Source organism: Balaenoptera acutorostrata, chromosome 3 (genome assembly GCF_949987535.1).
Source record: "Balaenoptera acutorostrata chromosome 3, mBalAcu1.1, whole genome shotgun sequence".
NCBI classification, from domain to species: Eukaryota; Metazoa; Chordata; class Mammalia; order Artiodactyla; family Balaenopteridae; genus Balaenoptera; species Balaenoptera acutorostrata.
Window position 1 is genome coordinate 102725725 of NC_080066.1, and position 18324 is coordinate 102744048.

Sequence of the window (18324 nt, forward strand, 5' to 3'; positions counted from 1 at the left end):
GCCATACTACCCCCCTGGTATCCATATGCCTCCTTCATCGCCTTCAGGTCTTGCTTATAACGCTACCTTGGTTAACACTATAACGCTTCTCATCATCATTCCCCTCCTCCTCCCCCATGTAACTTTTTAATATATCCTAATATCATCTGATAGTTTTAGATTTTAATTATTTATTATCTGTATCTACCCACTACAATGTGAGCAGAGATTTTTGTCTGTTCCATTCATTGCTATCATCCCAGCGCCTGGAATACTGCCTGGCCCAAGGAAGAGGTTCAGTGAATCTTTGTTGAATGAGTGAATGAATGAATACTAATTGTACTTATTAGAGCTCACAGAATTGTCCAAGATCCATCTTTCTGCTTCAACTTGCGGATCACACTTGTGCCCTTTGGAGGGAAGCCTCTGAAATGCAATAGAGCTTGTATCTGGCCACAAGAGGGTGGTGTTGATCAGCTTTTCATTTTTCTAGGAGCCTTCTGAGACCATTTCACCCTCTCCTCCTTAGACCCCCAAAAGAAAGCGTGGGATAGTGTTATGTCGGCAGCCAAAGCAAACATACAGTATGTCTCTTCCACCCTGACATCGCTGTGCAAGTGAAATGCAGTTAAAACCTTTGTCAGGAATGGTCTTGGAAGGAGAAAAGTCAGCAGAAAGCAAGAACCTCAGGAATGCACAGGAGGAAGGAGCTGCCAAACGAAGGACCCTCCACCATTGAGCTCTGGTGCCCAGTAGACACCACCAGCTGGTCACACAACCTCGTGTTTTGTGCCACTTCCTTCTACCTCCCTTCCCTTTCTTTTTTTTCCCCCCTTCCCTTTCTACTGCCAATGCCCAGTTGGCTGTACCCGCAAAAGAAAGAGCTCTCATAATACAGGTCTAGGCTCATGGTTGTTACCCTCCAGATGCCACAGAAGGGAATTACAAATTCTTCAAGGAATCTTTGTAAAGACACTGTTCTTGGGGCCATGAGGGATGATACAGAATCAAGGGGTCAGAAGCGCTGCCGTCAAGACACACAGTAACAACACTACAAGGCACAAGTGGGCAGGGCAGTAAGGGAAGCCCAGAGAAGGTGCCAGCAGCATTCAGAAGAGGGCGGGCTTCCCTGGTGGCGCAGTGGTTGAGAATCTGCCTGCCAATGCAGGGGACACGGGTTCGAGCCCTGGTCTGGGAAGATCCCACATGCCGCGGAGCAACTAGGCCCGTGAGCCACAACTACTGAGCCTGCGCGTCTGGAGCCTGTGCTCCGCAACAAGAGAGGCCGCGATGGTGAGAGGCCCGTGCACCGCAATGAAGAGTGGTCCCCACTTGCCACAACTAGAGAAAGCCCTCGCACAGAAACGAAGACCCAACACAGTCATAAATAAATAAATAAATAAATAAAAGAACGTGAATTTCTAAAAAAAAAAAGAGGGCAAGTGGGGCTGTCTTGGATTGGGAGGGGTCAGAGGAGGCATTATGGGAGGGATGGCATTTGAATTACGATTTGAATTTATGATAGCACTTGAATTTTAGGGTAATTTTCTTCTCAACTGAGAATGAGTAACCATCCGTGGACATGTAAAAGGTCAGCTTTTCAGGATATCCCACTCCTGTAAGGCATAGCATAATACAAAATAAAAGGGCTTTAGGGAAGATAATGTGTTGTTATCTTCCCTAAAGGACTCACAGACCAAATTCACAGACCAACACAGTGAACTCTGATCAAACATATTTTTTATTTGAAAGAGAAACACTCCGGAGATAAAGCGAGGGAAGAGAATGAAATGAAGAGGTCAGATGTCAAAGCAGCAGCTCTGAGTCAAAGCTCCACTTCCTTTCTGGCCCATCCCCCACTTGGGGCCACAGCCATGCCCCCCTCTCCACTTGGGTGCAGTGTGAAGCCCCCAGGTCACTCCGGACTAATGTGGTAGAAGTTCTTCTACCTCTAGAGTGAGGAAGGGAAATAAGATGTCCCTCAGCCTCTTCAAGGTGTCTCTGCTCATTACCATGGGCAGAGCATCCACAAGGAGGTCTGGGTTTATGTACTGCAGGTAGAAAAGCACATAACCCAGCAGCCTAATGAAGATCATGACCATGAAGACAAGATACCTGAGATACCTGCAAAGAGACATTCATCGTTAGCATGGGGGAAAAAGATAGCCCAGGATCCAGCCGCAGGAGGTGAACTTCACACTTATAAATGACTGATGAATTGCTTTCTTCAGGCCAACCCGATGGGGAAGTGGGGAATGGAGACACAAAGGGTGAGGGTAGGGGATAGGTGATAACAGGAAAATATTGATGTGGTGGTAAGGAATTGAATACAGCCCTCCTGACATTTAAGCCCTCCAACAGAATAGATGTCCACACAGAAGAGTTGAAGGTGCAGAAGAATAAGACCTTCCAGGTACTATATACGCAGGCCTTTGTGGAGGTTGTCAGGAAAGGTCCAGGACTGTCACACTTATGAGTCTCATGATCAGTGGCCCTCTTCAGGCCCACTATAGAAAGCAGTTCTAGAGCTTGAAATAAGTCTGGGCCATCTCTGATATTAACATCCACATAAAATGGTTAAGGTTGATTTTTTTCTAAACATCAAGTACCAAAAGAAACCAACTTAAATAATAATAGATTGTGTGTGTGTGCGCACCTGTGTGTGTGTGTTTTCTTGTGTACACCCAAGAAAATTCCACCTGGAAAACTAACCTAAGGCTTTCAGTCTTTAACTATATTGGAATGGCATAAATTGAAGCTTTTTGTTAAAGTGCCACATGGAGTATTTTAGAGTTAGTCTCCTTGTTTCAAAAATTAAAAAAGAAAAGGCCTGGAGAGTTCAAGTAATTTTTTTAAAAAAAATTTTCAGCCTGCAATAAAAGAACTAAGAAAATTAATGCACCCTTAACTCTCTTTCTGGCAAAGAGGAGAGCAGACTATCAGATTTAGGATCTGAAAAACAGAAAGGGGCCCTACTATGGGTTGTAAGAATGGAAATTGAAACAAAAATGCAACCAGCCAGCTTCATCTTGAACTTCTCAAAAATAGCCACTTTTCCAGCCACCAAGTCCTGTATAACTCTGGTTTTCAGAAAACAAGGAAGGAAGAGTTAGGATAAATCCGGGGCTGCCTGATATTTTCTGGTTGGTGGCTATGTTAATCCTCACTCCATATGCCCTTACCAAGTTACTTACTTCTACGGAGTGAAGATGACCTAGACCAGGAAAAAAAAAACAAAAAAACCCAAGATTCTACCACTTACCTGCTGTACCAAAAGATTCTCTTCTGTTTCTTAATGATGGTCTTCTCCTGTGAGAAGCAATAAAAGCCACAGGTGTGCCTGTTCATGTGCTCACAGAGAGGCAGTATAGCAGGGTGGCTAGAGAGCTTGACCCAGAAGTCACTGGCTCTGCCACATGCTAGCTGCCATGGTGTGAAGCAAGGTACTGAGCCTCATTATTTCCTAACTCTATTTCCTAACTCTTCGCTCTTCCTGCCCCCTGCACCCCCACCCCCCCCACCATGGCAGGGGGCAGGAGGAGCGAAGCCAGGGGAGGAAGGGATAGAGGAAACTCCAGTTTGGGACAAGGAAGACTTACCATGTTGCTTTGGGTGGTCTCCACCAGAACTGACCCCGGTTTCACTATTTGGGAGGAGTTGTTCTGGGCTTTGAACCTGGGTGAGAAAGATCAGATCCAAGAATTAAGTAACATAGTACATGGGACTGATGAAAGGTGATTTTCTAAGTCATGCAACATCTATGATTTATTTCCTAGATTCTTGATAACATTCACAATGTACAATATTCAAAATTTATAATTGGTCAATGTACAAAGAAACCAAGAACTTGTGGTCCATTCTCAAGAGAAAAGACAATCAATGAAAAGTAACATGACGCAACCCTGATGTTGGATTCATACTGCAAAATGTCTGTCTTCTGGTGGCAGTTCAAACCTCAGTTTGAGTCTGATATCCTCAGCTGGGCTGTTCACAGAATGCCCTGGGCATGCATGGTTTTGGAGGTCAGCCTGCGATTTGGGCCAAGTTTAGACAAAATTTGAGGCTCTCCATCTCTGGCTCACTGTTTTTTATCCAGCAGTTTGACTACCCCAAACTCTATCCTCTATTTTCTAGCCCAGAAAGACTAAGTTTTCTCAAGGTATTTTAGTTGACCCTCACACACCAAGTTTAGCTTGCCCTCAGGCTAAAAGTGATAAAATGGGGAAATCACCTCCTGCCTTTCCCTTCTTCCAAGTGTCAACCACCCCTCAGAATCTGCTTGGTTTTATTCACTCTCCAGTGCCTTCCAATTGTCTGTTCACTTCTCTTGTTTCATTGTTCAGAGTTTAGAGCTGTTTCCTGCCGGAGGGTCAGATCCAGTAAAAACTTACTAGGCTTTACATGGGAATCTTTTTGTAATCATCAAATAGAGAAGAAAGGGGAGAAGTGACACAGACTCCACATTCTGGCCATGATGGAATAGCTTGTATCAGGCTAGTCCAACTCTACAAGCAACCATAAAAACTGGACAAAATACATAAAAAAGCCATTTGAGTGCATTGAGGAATGCAGTCAGAGGACGAGGGGATACAAACCCTGAGCAAAGTAAAGCTTACTGAGGTAAGCTCCTCATGCGTTCAAGGCTTTTCCCCAAGGGCACTTGCCAATTTGTGGTACAGGGAATAGAGTCCAAGGAGCAAGTGGCAGCATCAATTGGCTGAGGAGACAGGGATTGGAGTTTAAGACCATAAGGGGAAAAATCGAAGGAAGTGTTGGAGTCCTGAGTCTATCTATTCAAACTGTTTCAGCTTCCTGCCCTTGGGTGAGTCATTCATCAATTCCTTTGTTTTTGAGGGATAGTAGTACATGAATTTTCAACTGTGCAGAGGATTTGTGTCCCTAGCCCCCATGTTGTTCAAGTGTCAACTGAATCTATAAACCAATTGTATTTCTATATACTATCAGTAATCCATTAGAAAATCAAATTAACAAATATCTTATTTACAATAAAATCAAAAATATCAAATACCTAAGAATAAATCTGATGAAAGATGATAAAAGAGGCACAAGCACACTACAGAAAACTATAAAACATGTTTATGAAAAATTAACGAAGATCTAAATACATGGAGGGATAATAATGTTCATGGCTTGGAAAACTCAATGTTGTTTAGATATTAATTAGCCTCCAAATTAATCTGTAGATTCCATGTAATTGCAATCAAGATCTCAGCAAGTTTTTTTTTTGGTAGAAATTGAAAAACTAGTTTTAAAATTTATATGGAAATTCAAAGGGCCAAAAAGTAGGGACTTCCTTAGTGACGCAGTGGTTAAGAATCTGCCTGCCAATGCAGGGGACACAGGTTGGATCCCTTGTACAGGAAGATCCCACATACCGTGGAGCAACTAAGCCTGTGCGCCACAACTACTGACCCTGTGCTCTAGAGCTTGCAAGCCACAACTGCTGAGCCCACATGCTACAACTACTGAAGCCCACGTGCCCTAGAGCTTGTGCTCTGCAACAAGAGATGCCACCGCAATGAGAAGCCCGCACGCTGCAATAAAGAATAGCCCCTGCTTGCCAAAACTAGAGAAAGCCCGCGTGCAGCAACAAAGACCCAACACAGCCAAAATAAATAAATAAATAAATAAATAAATAAATAAATAAATAAATAAATAAAATAAACATTTAAAAAACTAAACAAAGGGCCAAAAATAGCCAAGATAAGTGTTCTGTGTGTCCGTTTTTTTTGTTCTTTGGGTTTTTTTTTAGTATAGTTTTTAGGGCTTGTCATCATTGGTGGATTTGTATTTTGGTTTGGTTGCTCTCCCTTTCTTTTTTTTTTTCTTTTTTTATTAAACAATTTTTTAATTTTTAATAATTATTATTTATTTTAATAACTTTATTTTATTCTATTTTACTTTCTTTTCTTTTCTTTCTTTCTTTCTTTTTTTCTCCCTTTTCTTCTGAGTAATGTGGCCAACAGGGTCTTGGTGCTCCGGCCGGATGTCAGGCCTGTGCCTCTGAGGTGGGATAGCTGAATTCAGGACATTGGTCCACCAGAGACCTCCCGGCTCCACATAATATTAAACGGCGAGAGCTCTCCCAGAGATCTCCATCTCAATGCAAAGACACAGCTCCACTCAACCACCAGCAAGCTACAGTGCTGGACACCCCATGCCAAACGACTAGTAAGACAGGAACACAACCCCATCCATTAGCAAAGATTTTAGGCAGCAGAGGCTGCCTAAAATCATAATAAGGTCACAGGCACCCCAAAACACACCACTGGACGCGGTCCTGCCCACCAGAAAGACAAGATCCAGCCTCATCCTCCAGAACACAGGCACCAGTCCCCTCCAGGAAGCCTACACAACCCACTGAACAAATCTTAGCCTCTGGGGGAAGACAGCAAAAACAATGGGAACTACGAACCTGCAGCCTGTGAAAAAGACCCCCAAACAAAGTAAGTTAAGCAAAAAGAGAAGACAGAGAAACACGCAGCAGATAAAGGAGCAAGGTAAAAAAACACCAGACCAAACAAAGGAAGAGGAAGTAGGCGGTCTACCTGAAAAAGAATTCAGAGTAATGATAGTATAGATGATCCAAAATCTTGGAAATAGAATGGAGAAAATACAAGAAATGTTTAACAAGGACCTAGAAGAACTAAAGAGCAAACAAACAATGATGAACAACACAATAAATGAAATTAAAAATTCTCTAGAAGGAATCAATAGCAGAATAACTGAGGCAGAAAAACAGATAAGTGACCTGGAAGATAAAATAGTGGAAATAACTACTGCAGAGGAGAATAAAGAAAAAAGAATGAAAAGAATTGAGGACAGTCTCAGAGAACTCTGGGACAACATTAAATGCACCAACATTCGAATTATCGGGGTCCCAGAAGAAGAAGAGAAAAAGAAAGGGACTGAGAAAATATTTGAAGAGATTATAGTTGAAAACTTCCCTAATATGGGAAGGGAAATAATTAATCAAGTCCAGGAAGGGCAGAGAGTTCCATACAGGGTAAATCCAAGGAGAAATACACCAAGACACATATTATTCAAACTATCAAGAATTAAATACAAAGAAAAAATATTAAAAGCAGCAAGGGAAAAGAAACAAATACCATACAAGGGAATCCCCATAAGGTTAACAGCTGATCTTTCAGCAGAAACTCTGCAAGCCAGAAGGGAGTGGCAGGACATATTTAAAGTGATGAAGGGGAATAACCTACAACCAAGATTACTCTACCCAGCAAGGAACTCATTCAGATTTAACGGAGAAATTAAAACCTTTACAGACAAGCAAAAGCTAAGAGAATTCAGCACCACCAAACCAGCTTTACAACAAATGCTAAAGGAACTTCTCTAGGTAGGAAACACAAGAGAAGGAAAAGACCTACAATAACAAACCAAAAACAATTAAGAAAATGGTAATAGGAACATACATATTGATAAGTACCTTAAATGTAAATGGATTAAATGCTCCAACCAAAAGACATAGACTGGCTGAATGGATACAAAAACAAGACCCGTGTATATGCTGTCTACAAGAGACCCACTTCAGACCTAGGGACACATACAGACTGAAAGTGAGGGGGTGGAAAAACATATTCCATGCAAATGGAAATCCAAAGAAAGCTGGAGTAGCAATTCTCCTATCAGATGAAATAGACTTTAAAATAAAGACTATTTCAAGAGAGAAATAAGGACACTACATAATGACCAAGGGATCAATCCAAGAAGAAGATATAACAATTGTAAATATTTATGCACCCAACATAGGAGCACCTCAATACATAAGGCAAATGCTAACAGCCATAAAATGGGAAATCGACAGTAACACACTCATAGTAGGGGACTTTAACACCCCACTTTCACCAATGGACAGATCATCCAAAATGAAAATAAATAAGGAAACACAAGCTTTAAATGACATATTAAACAAGATGGACTTAATTGATATTTATAGGACATTCCATCCAAAAACAACAGAATACACTTTCTTCTCAAGTGCTCATGGAACATTCTCCAAGATAGATCATATGTTGGGTCACAAATCAAGCCTTGGTAAATTCAAGAAAATTGAAATCGTATCAAGTATCTTTTCCCACCACAACGCTATGAGACTAGATATCAATTACAGGAAAAAAATCTGTAAAAACTACAAACACATGGAAGCTAAACAATACACTACTTAATAACCAAGAGATCACTGAAGAAATCAAAGAGGAAATCAAAAAATACCTAGAAACAAATGACAATGAAAACACAACGACCCAAAACCTATGGGATGCAGCAAAAGCAGTTCTAAGAGGGAAGTTTATAGCAATACAATCTACCTCAAGAAACAAGAAACATCTCAAATAAACTACCTAAACTTACACCTAAAGCAATTAGATAAAGGAGAACAAAAAACCCCCAAAGTTAGCAGACGGAAAGAAATCATAAAGATCAGATCAGAAATAAATGAAAAAGAAATGAAGGAAACAATAGCAAAGATCAATAAAACTAAAATCTGGTTCTTTGAGAAGATAAACAAAATTGATAAACCATTAGCCAGACTCAGCAAGAAAAGAAGGGAAAAAACTCAAATCAATAGAATTAGAAATGAAAAAGAAGTAACAACTGACACTGCAGAGATACAAAAGATCATGAGAGATTACAACAAGCAACTCTATGCCAATAAAATGGACAACTTGGAAGAAATGGACACATTCTTAGAAAAGCACAACCTTCCGAGACTGAACCAGGAAGAAATAGAAAATATAAACAGACCAATCACAAGCACTGAAATTGAGGCTGTGATTAAAAATCTTCCAACAGACAAAAGCCCAGGACCGGATGACTTCACAGGTGAATTCTATCAAACATTTAGAGAAGAGCTAACAACTATCCTTCTCAAATCCTTCCAAAATATTGCAGAGGGAGGAACACTCCCAAACTCATTCTACGAGGCCACCATCACCCTTATACCAAAACCAGACAAAGATGTCACAAAGAAGGAAAACTAGAGACCAATATCACTGATGAAGATAGAGGCAAAAATCCTCAACAAAATACTAGCAAACAGAATCCAACTGCACATTAAATGGATCATACACCATGATCAAGTGGGGTTTATCCCAAGAATGCAAGGATTCTTCAGTATACGCAAATCAATCAATGTGATACACCATATTAAAGAATTGAAGGATAAAAACCATATGATCATTTCAATAGATGCAGAAAAAGCTTTCGACAAAATTCAACACTCGTTTATGATAAACACTCTTCAGAACGTAGGCATAGAGGGAACTTACTTCAACATAATAAAGGCCATATATGACAAACCCACAGCCAACATCGTTCTCAATAGTGAAAAACTGAAACCATTTCCACTAAGATCAGGAACAAGACAAGGTTGCCCACTCTCACAAAACTCTTCAACATAGTTTTGGAAGTTTTAGCCACAGCAATCAGAGAAGAAAAATAAATAAAAGGAATCCAAATTGGAAAAGAAGAAGTAAAGCTGTCACTGTTTGCAGATGACATGATACTATACATTACATTACTATACAACATTGTGACAATGACTATACTACCCAAAGCAATCTACAGATTCAGTGCAATCCCTATGAAACCACCAATGGCATTTTTCACAGAACTAGAACAAAAAATTTCACAATTTGTATGGAAACACAAAAGACCCTGAATAGCCAAATCAATCTTGAGAAAGAAAAACGGAGCAGCAGGAATCAGGCTCCCTGACTTCAGACTACACTATAAAGCTACATTAATCAAGACAGTATGGTCCTGGCACAAAAACAGAAATACAGATCAATGGAACAGGATAGATAGCCCAGAGATAAACCCACGCACATATGGTCACCTTATTTTTGATAAAGGAGGCAAGAATACACAATGGAGAAAAGACAGTCTCCTCAATAAGTGGTGCTGGGAAAACTGGACAGCTACATGTAAAAGAATGAAATTAAAATACTCCCTAACACCATACACAAAAATAAACTCAAAATGGACTAAAGACCTAAATGTAAGGCCAGACAGTATAAAAATCTTAGAGGAAAACATAGGCAGAACAGTCTATGACATAAATCACAGCAAGATCCTTTTTGACCCACCTCCTAGAGAAATGGAAATAAAAACAAAAATAAACAAATGGGACCTAATGAAACTTAAAAGCTTTTGCACAACAAAGGAAACCATAAACAAGATGAAAAGACAACCCTCAGAATGGGAGAAAATATTTGCAAATGAAGCAAATGACAAAGGATTAATCTCCAAAACGTACAAGCAACTCATGCAGCTCAATATCAAAAAAAACAAACAACCCAATCCAAAAATGGGCAGAAGACCTAAGTAGACATTTCTCCAAAGAAGATATACAGATTGCCAACAAACACATGAAAGGCTGCTCAACATCACTAATCATTAGAGAAATGCAAATCAAAACTACAATGAGGTATCACCTCACACCAGTCAGAATGGCCATCATCAAAAAATCTACAAAAAATAAATGCTGGAGAGGGTGTGGAGAAAAGGGAACCCTCTTGCACTGTTGGTGGGAAAGTAAATTGATACAGCCACTATGGAGAACAGTATGGAGGTTCCTTAAAAAACTAAAAATAGAACTACCATATGACCCAGCAATCCCACTACTGGGCATATACCCTGAGAAAACCATAATTCAAAAAGAGTCATGTACCACAATGTTCATTGCAGCTCTACTTACAATAGCCAGGACATGGAAGCAACCTAAGTGTCCATCGACAGATGAATGGATAAAGAAGATGTGTCACATATATACAATGGAATACTACTCAGCCATAAAAAGAAACGAATTTGAGTTATTTGTAGTGAGGTGGGTGGACCTAGAGTCTGTCATACAGAATGAAGTAAGTCAGAAAGAGAAAAACAAATACCATATGCTAACACATATATATGAAATCTAAAAAAAAAAAAAAGTGGTTCTGAAGAACCTAGGGGAAGGACAGGAATAAAGACACAGATGTAGAGAATGGACTTGAGGACATGGGGAGGGGGAAGGGTAAGCTGGGATTAAGTGAGAGAGTGGCATGGACTAATATATACTACCAAATGTAAAATAGATAGCTAGTGGGAAGCAGCCACATAGCACAGGGAGATCAGCTCTGTGCTTTGTGACCACCTAGAGGGGTGGGAAAGGGAGGGTGGGAGGAGATGCAAGAGGGAGGAGATATGGGGATATAGGTGTATGTATAGCTGATTCACTTTGTTATAAAGCAGAAACTAACACACCATTACAAAGCAATTATATTCTAATAAAGATGTTGAAAAAAGAAAAATAAATAAAATAAATATTAAAGAAAAAATAGCCAATATAGTCTTGAAGAACAACAAACCATTGCAGGACTTAAGCTATGGTAAATCACGACTAATTATAAAGCTATAGGAATTAAAACATTGTAGTATTGGCACAAGAATAGAGGCTTAGACTAACGGTACAGAATAAAGTATCCAGAAAGAGACTCACACATATACGTCACCTGAAATAAAACGAGGCACCACTGAAAATGCATGCTCTTTTAAATAAATAGTGCTGGGCCAACTGGCTATGCACACACACAAAAGAATGAATCTTGATCTCTACCTCACACCATAGGAAAAAACAAATTCCAGATGAATGTAAACCTAAGAGTCAAAGGTAAAACAAACAAAAAAATTCTAGGGGAAAGCATAAGAGAATAGTTTTAAGACCTAAATAAAGCACTGCACAAAAAAAGAAAAAAATTGATGGATTAGATTTCCTTAAAATTAAGAAAGTGTTTGTCAAAAAATTCTATTAAGAGAGTAAAACAGAAACGCCATAGAAATGACTGCAATAGCTATATCTGACAGAGGACCGTATGAAAAAAAATAAGGAACTCCTACAAAGCAATAAGAAAAAGACTGACAATCTCTCAAATATAGGCAAAAGATGTATTATAAAAGAGGATATACAAACTTCCAGTAAGCATTTGAAAAGATATACAACATCATTAATAATCAGTAATGAAATGCATCATTAAAATCAAAATTAGGTATCACTACACTCCTGCCAGAGTGGCTAAAATTAAAAAGGCTGTAAATACCAAGTGTACATGAGGAAGCAGAATAACTAGAACTAGTATAGATTCTTGTGGGAGGAGATGTTGGTACATCCACTTTGGAAAACTGTTTGGTTTTGTCTAGTAAAGCTGAAGATATGTATACTCTATGACCCAGCAATTCCACTCCTTGGTATAAAACCGAAAGAAATGAGTGCATGTGTCCACCAAAAGACATGCACAAGAATGTTTATAGCAGCTTTAGTTGAATAGCCCCAAACTGGAAATAACCAAAGTGTTAATAAATGGCAAAATAGATAAATTGGGCCATATTCCTACAATGCAATACTATACAGCTATGAAAAGGACAAACCACAGGGGCATGTAGCAGTGTGGATGAATCTCAGTGAAAGCCAGAGATGAGAACATATTGAATTTACATAATTTTCAAGATCATATAAAACCCATAAAAATGATAGACATCAGAATTGTGGTTACCTTTGCAAGGAATATTGACTGAGAAGAGGGCACAGGGGAGATTTCTGGGATACTTGAAATGTTCTGTGTCTTGATCTGAGTGATATTTAACACACCACTTAAGATTTGTGCAGTCTATGTATATTACATTATATAATACATAACACAATTAAAAAGTATAAGCAAACAAAGGAAAGTGTGGCCAGTCCTAAACCATACAAGTCTATGGTTACAGATCGTACGTAAATGGGTATCACTGGGGCCCCCAGTCAGTGTGGTGGGTTCACCATGTCCTGGGAAACGGGTCAGCACAATCAATTTTCAAGAATAACACTCAACTGAGGACACATGAAAAGAACATAAAAAGAGAGACCAGTTGCCGAGAAAGGCAAGAGAGAAGCCTGAATGCCGATGAGTTTTCAGTACAGAACACGTAGCAGAAGTTGACAAGGGTAACTTGGTGGTGGCTATTTATAGTGACATGAACTGGTCTGAGAAGTACTCTGCCCTTCAAAGACCACCCGGAGACTGTAACTTCAGCCCATTTTCCCAAACTTACACTTCTTTTTCAAGAAGCAGCACCTCCTTTTCCTTTTCCATCTGCCTCAGAACTTCCTGGTATTTCTTCCCATGGAAAGAAAAATATATTGATCATAATCAAGAATTTCTGTATATTTCATTTCAATGTCACTGATAAAAAGCTTCTCCCAAGACTAACTCCTAATATTCCAAATGGTCCACGCATGAATGTGCACACACAACTAGGAAGATGTTCTAATAAAAATTAGGAGATATTAGTCACTGGATGGATACACATGGAAAAAAAGAAAAACGAATTCTCTCTTTGGAGCCTGCTTGGATTCAAATCCCAGCTCTCACACTTACTAGCTATGTTTTCAGAGCACATTATCAAACTCCTTTGAACCTGTGTCCTCTTGATCATAACGATATCATCCCCAAAGAGTTACTAGAAAAACTGATTGAGAAAAATACTGTATGTTGATTGCTTAAAAATACTGTATGTGCCAGTGCCCAGCACAAGATAAATCCTTAACATACGTCTGTTTTGTTGTTGTTGCTACTGCTGGATAAATGGCATTTTCCCCAGTGGCAGATTTTAGCCTTAATGAGAAACCGAGGTATCCATGGCATTGGAAAAATTCTGCCTCTACTCTGACTTTTCCTCAGAGGCAGTGTACCTTTATGTAGTGGGCCTGGTCCTCACAGAGCTGATACACAGATTGGTAGTCACTCTCTATCTAGAAAGAAAAGAGAATTAACAAATTTCATGGATTAAATCGCAACCAACCAAGCCTTGGCTACTCCCAACTAGAGCACTGGATATTTGGCTGGTTACCTAGCAACTTCTTACTAGGGAAAGTAACCATGTCACAAAGTGGTGATCTCATCATTCATGGGCAGGGTCTAATTTTGAACAAAGGATGTTGTTTGCCTAGGTTCTCATATGCCTCTCAGGTGAGACATCAGATGTTTCAGGACACTTAAGTTTGGGCTTCAACAATAGTATTTAGTATTTGAGGTAGAGGGGTGTTTAAGAAATGGTAAGACCAGTACTTTTAATATAAACTTTCTTTCCCTTCACCTGCAGGTGAATCAGAAATTCTTGCTCCCTCCCCTCCTGTGCCTCAAGCTGTTCTGTTTCTAAGACCTTTGGGGTTCTCGCCCATCTGTATCCTGAACAGATCCTCAATGGAGGAGACTGCCTCTACCTTGACCAGTTCCTTCTCTTGATTTGCACAGGATTCTGTTGACTTTTGTAGTCTCACCTACGGAAGACAGCGAGTGACAGAAAAAAGTTGATAGCATTCTTAGTGGAAGGCAAATGGGTAATATTCATCCTCCCTCCAGGCTGGCAACGAGCATGATAATAATGGCTATTATATAGTGAGGACAGACTATGACAATGTGGAATGGGCTATTATTGGCCCCATTTTACAGGAGAGAAGACAATGGCAAGGAGAGGTTAAGTGCATAACTTGTTTAAAAGTCACACAGTGGGGGCTTCCCCGGTGGCGCAGTGGTTAAGAATCCGCCTGCCAATGCAGGGAACACAGGTTCGAGCCCTGGTCCGGGAAGATCCCACATGCTGCGGAGCAACTAAGCCTGTGCGCCACAACTACTGAGCCTGCACTCTAGAGCCCGCGAGCCACAACTACTGAGCCCACGTGCCACAACTACTGAAGCCTGCGTGCCTAGAGCCCGTGCTCCGCAACAAGAGAAGCCACCGCAGTGAGAAGTCTGTGCACTGCAATGAAGAGTAGCCTCCGCTCGCCACAACTAGAGAAAGCCTGCATGCAGCAACGAAGACCAAACGCAGCCAAAAATATAATAAATAAAATTTATTAAAAAAAAAATCACACAGTGGCAGAGCTGATGTTTAAGCCTTGGTCGTCTGACTGACCAGTCTGTGAACCTAATCACCCTCCTTCCTCCAGTCTTACTGACCAAAGTACCAGCCCCTTCCTCCACCTTGTACTTCACAGGGTGCACTAACATGCCGCCTCAATCACAAAGCAAAAGAGAAAACCGCCTCTTTTTCAGAGAAAAAGAGGACAGTAGGGCTCTGGCATGGTGGGCTCAGCCAAATTGCCATATTTGCCACATAAAGCTGCAGAGAGCATTTCAGTAGGATTTCTGCCCTCTTTTGGGCATCCAATTCATTCATTCATCCAACAAATATTTACTGGGCTACTACCATGTGCCAGACACTATTCTAGGCACTGGGGAAATAGGAGTGAACAACACAGACAAAAATTCATGCCTTCATTGGGTTTACATTCTGGTAGAAGAAAAAGATCAAATTTTTTAAAATTCCTTGCCCTATAAGCCATGGGTTGGAAAATCAGGTGCACTACTTGACCTATCCCTGTGTAATTGTGGAAGTTAGTATTCTCTTCTTACTTGACTATCTGTATTTGTGTGTCATTTAGATCATAAATTTCTTGAGGGCAGGTCCCGATGGGCATTCAGAACATGTGTTCTACTGACTAATAGATGATGTCTCTGGAGCAATTCCTTCCACTTTGGTGCCATTGCAGTCATCTCTGCCACGAGTGTGACTGATAAAGTTATGAATGTCACCCAGGTCAGGGGGTAAAGCAGAGGGAACAAAGGACATTGGCTCACCTCTGTGAGCGCACAGACAGACTTAGCCTGGGGGAGTCCTTGGAAGCCATTCCTCCCCAAACTTAGAACTGACACAACATCTCCCAGCAAATCTGTAGCTTTGCTTTTCTACTCACCTTCGATTCTGCCAGCATCTCCTTTAGGGCTTCATTATCAAGGCCAGCATTCTTAAATCTCTTTGAAATCTGAAATACCAACCCACAAATTGTAAACTGAGTAAGGCATCCAGACATGAAAATGTGGGATAGAGACAGACTTGAAGGTCTCAGAACTGCAGAATGGTGATTAATTATTTCAGATCCCAGATGGAAGCTCGATAGAAAAGTATCTCCTTCTCCCTCTGGAAGCTGCCTGACTCCATGCCAGCTGGACAGACCTTTCTGTTCCCATAGCGCATGAAAAGTACGGCACAAAGGATGTGAGGCAGGTGGGGAGAGAGGGAAGAGAAACTAGGGTAGGGTAGTTGGGGGAGGGAGGGACAGTTCTCTCCCTCCACAGTCCTTTAGCCTTTTCACCCCAGATCTGTAATTCCCAGAGGACAAAGGGTGGTATCAATTAACCAGAGTTTGTTCTAAGAGATTTGGAAGGCGGAGTCGGGAGCAAGCATACACTTTGGCGGTTGCTCCTCCTCCTGTCTTTCTGACTGGAGAGTTCAAGAAGACGACGACTCTATTGGGATTCCTAAGAAATGAGCTTCCTTTCAAGGGTGGACTTATCCTGGGACCCCCAAAAACCCAGGGCCCACCTTACCTTCTTCTGCAGCTCTACCACGTTCCTGCTTAGAATCTCCTTATTTTTTTCCTGGGGAAAGAAAGAGGTAAAGGGAACAAACCCCACTCTGCTCTCATACCCTCCCACTCACCGGTCACTGAAATCCCATCTGGGCGATGAGGGTACCAAGTGGGAAAATTGCACTCTGGCCCCACGCAGGGGACCTGGGAACAGAGCCCAGGCCTCACCCCTGTGCCAAGTGCATCATTCCCAAAGTACTCTGTTAAACAGCTGTGATATCCACAGACACAGCAGTGATGGGCGATGATGGTGCCCTGGGAAAGAGAGAGCAGCGGAATGCGAGCAAAGTACATCTGACAGTCCTTTTCTAGACGCCTCCTTACCAGCTTTGCTGTTTCTAATTCCAGATCCTGCAGGGCTTCCTCCTTCTCAGATATGATGTGGTTCAGCTCCTCCCTCTCTCTGGCTTGTCCTACTGACAGGGTAATCTCTCTTTCCAGACTGAAAAATAGTGTCACCCAGGTGTGGCTCAGTCCTAAGGAGGCTGCCAGGACCCCAGCTTGGGAAGCTACAGCCAAAGTCTCAGGGAGCCAAAGGGACTACCCAATGCGGTGACAGTAAAATGTCAACTTGATGTGGAAATTTAGTGCAAACATCTGTACATAAAACCTTTTGAGGGCACCACTGTTTAGTTTCAGAATTTAAATAACATGCCTAGATTCATGGACAAAGAAGTAAACCTTCCTCCCACCCCCTCTTGATCCCAAGGGACATTCAGATGAGGAGAAGCCCTTCCCCCACCAACTGCAAAGCCTGCCTTTGAATGATTTCTTCTTTCTCTTGAATTTTTTTGTGAAGAACCTGATTTGCCTCATCCAGTCTCTGCAGGTCCTTTTCAAGGCCTGAGTTCAGGTAGTTGAGGTTCTGTTTTATGACTTCTAGTTTCGGTATTTCCATCATCTCCTGCCTGCAGGAGAATCATCTTCATTACCAAACTCAGGACAGGAAAACATATGAGCTGTCATCTCATTTACTCCCCCATCTCTGTTGTTACTGTGCCTCACCAGCCCTACATTATCATTTCCCATGATAAATTGATTTCTAAGGTGTTTTGCATAAAGTAAATTCCTGGAGTCAAATCACATTTTAATTTTAAATATTATAAATGGAACCTATTAAAACACAAATATTTTGTGAAGCAAAAGAAATATTTTTTTCATTTGAATAATTATATTCTAACATTTGTTTTCACAAAAATGTATACAGAGTATAGGGAATCCAAGCCACACCTATAAAGCATTTAAATATCTGCAAGGGAGAGGAATGTTTTCAGTCTCCTTTTGTTAGAGTCTCCTAAGGAGTTTGTTATATTGAATACCTTCTACCTTAGTCAGGTAGGCACATGGGCTGGGTAGGGGGCAGGGACGAGGGTGGATCTTTTCCCCAAATAAGACTGATTTGCTTTTGGAGACATTAGCTATCTCTGAAAACACCACTTCCAGTATGATGAAGTCCAAAGAACTGAAACCAAAGTCTTTCCTCCCTAGGAAGGCTTCCAGGCTTGAGGAGGTAATGTCCTGCACAATTGAGGTTTTCTTCCTTATTGGATTGTAGTAGACGCTTTCCATACTAGCTCCTCTTTCTCATTACTTACACATCATCCAATGGGTCCTGTCCAGCTTCTTCCATTGTAGGTCTCCTAAGTTGTTAATACAAACATGTGTTATGGGAAACAAAGCCCCTAGTGTCCAACGTAGTCATTGGCCCAGGAAGGTGCAGGGAAAAGGTTTGACCAGGCAAGACAGAGCCAAGAAGAAACCCATGCCTCCTAGACCCTCTCGTATTTCAGAATCAGTTGCAATATTTTGCTAAATTACAGTAAGCCAGCTCATATCTCTTAAATGAATATCATAAATGAATC

At 41.0% G+C, this 18324-nt stretch overlaps 1 protein-coding gene across 1 annotated transcript; it reads right to left on the reverse strand.

Moving 5' to 3' along the window:
• Positions 1-1904: 1904 nt before the first annotated feature.
• LOC103003959 (transmembrane and coiled-coil domain-containing protein 5B-like) lies at positions 1905-18092 on the reverse strand. Its single transcript, XM_057542075.1, is given in 13 exon segments — positions 1905-2103; positions 3242-3288; positions 3579-3658; positions 5793-5826; positions 8170-8197; positions 13012-13148; positions 13724-13783; positions 14255-14311; positions 15788-15856; positions 16422-16472; positions 16787-16904; positions 17221-17370; positions 18058-18092. Coding segments are annotated over 13 exon segments (1065 nt in total).
• Between the last annotated feature and the right edge of the window lie 232 nt (positions 18093-18324).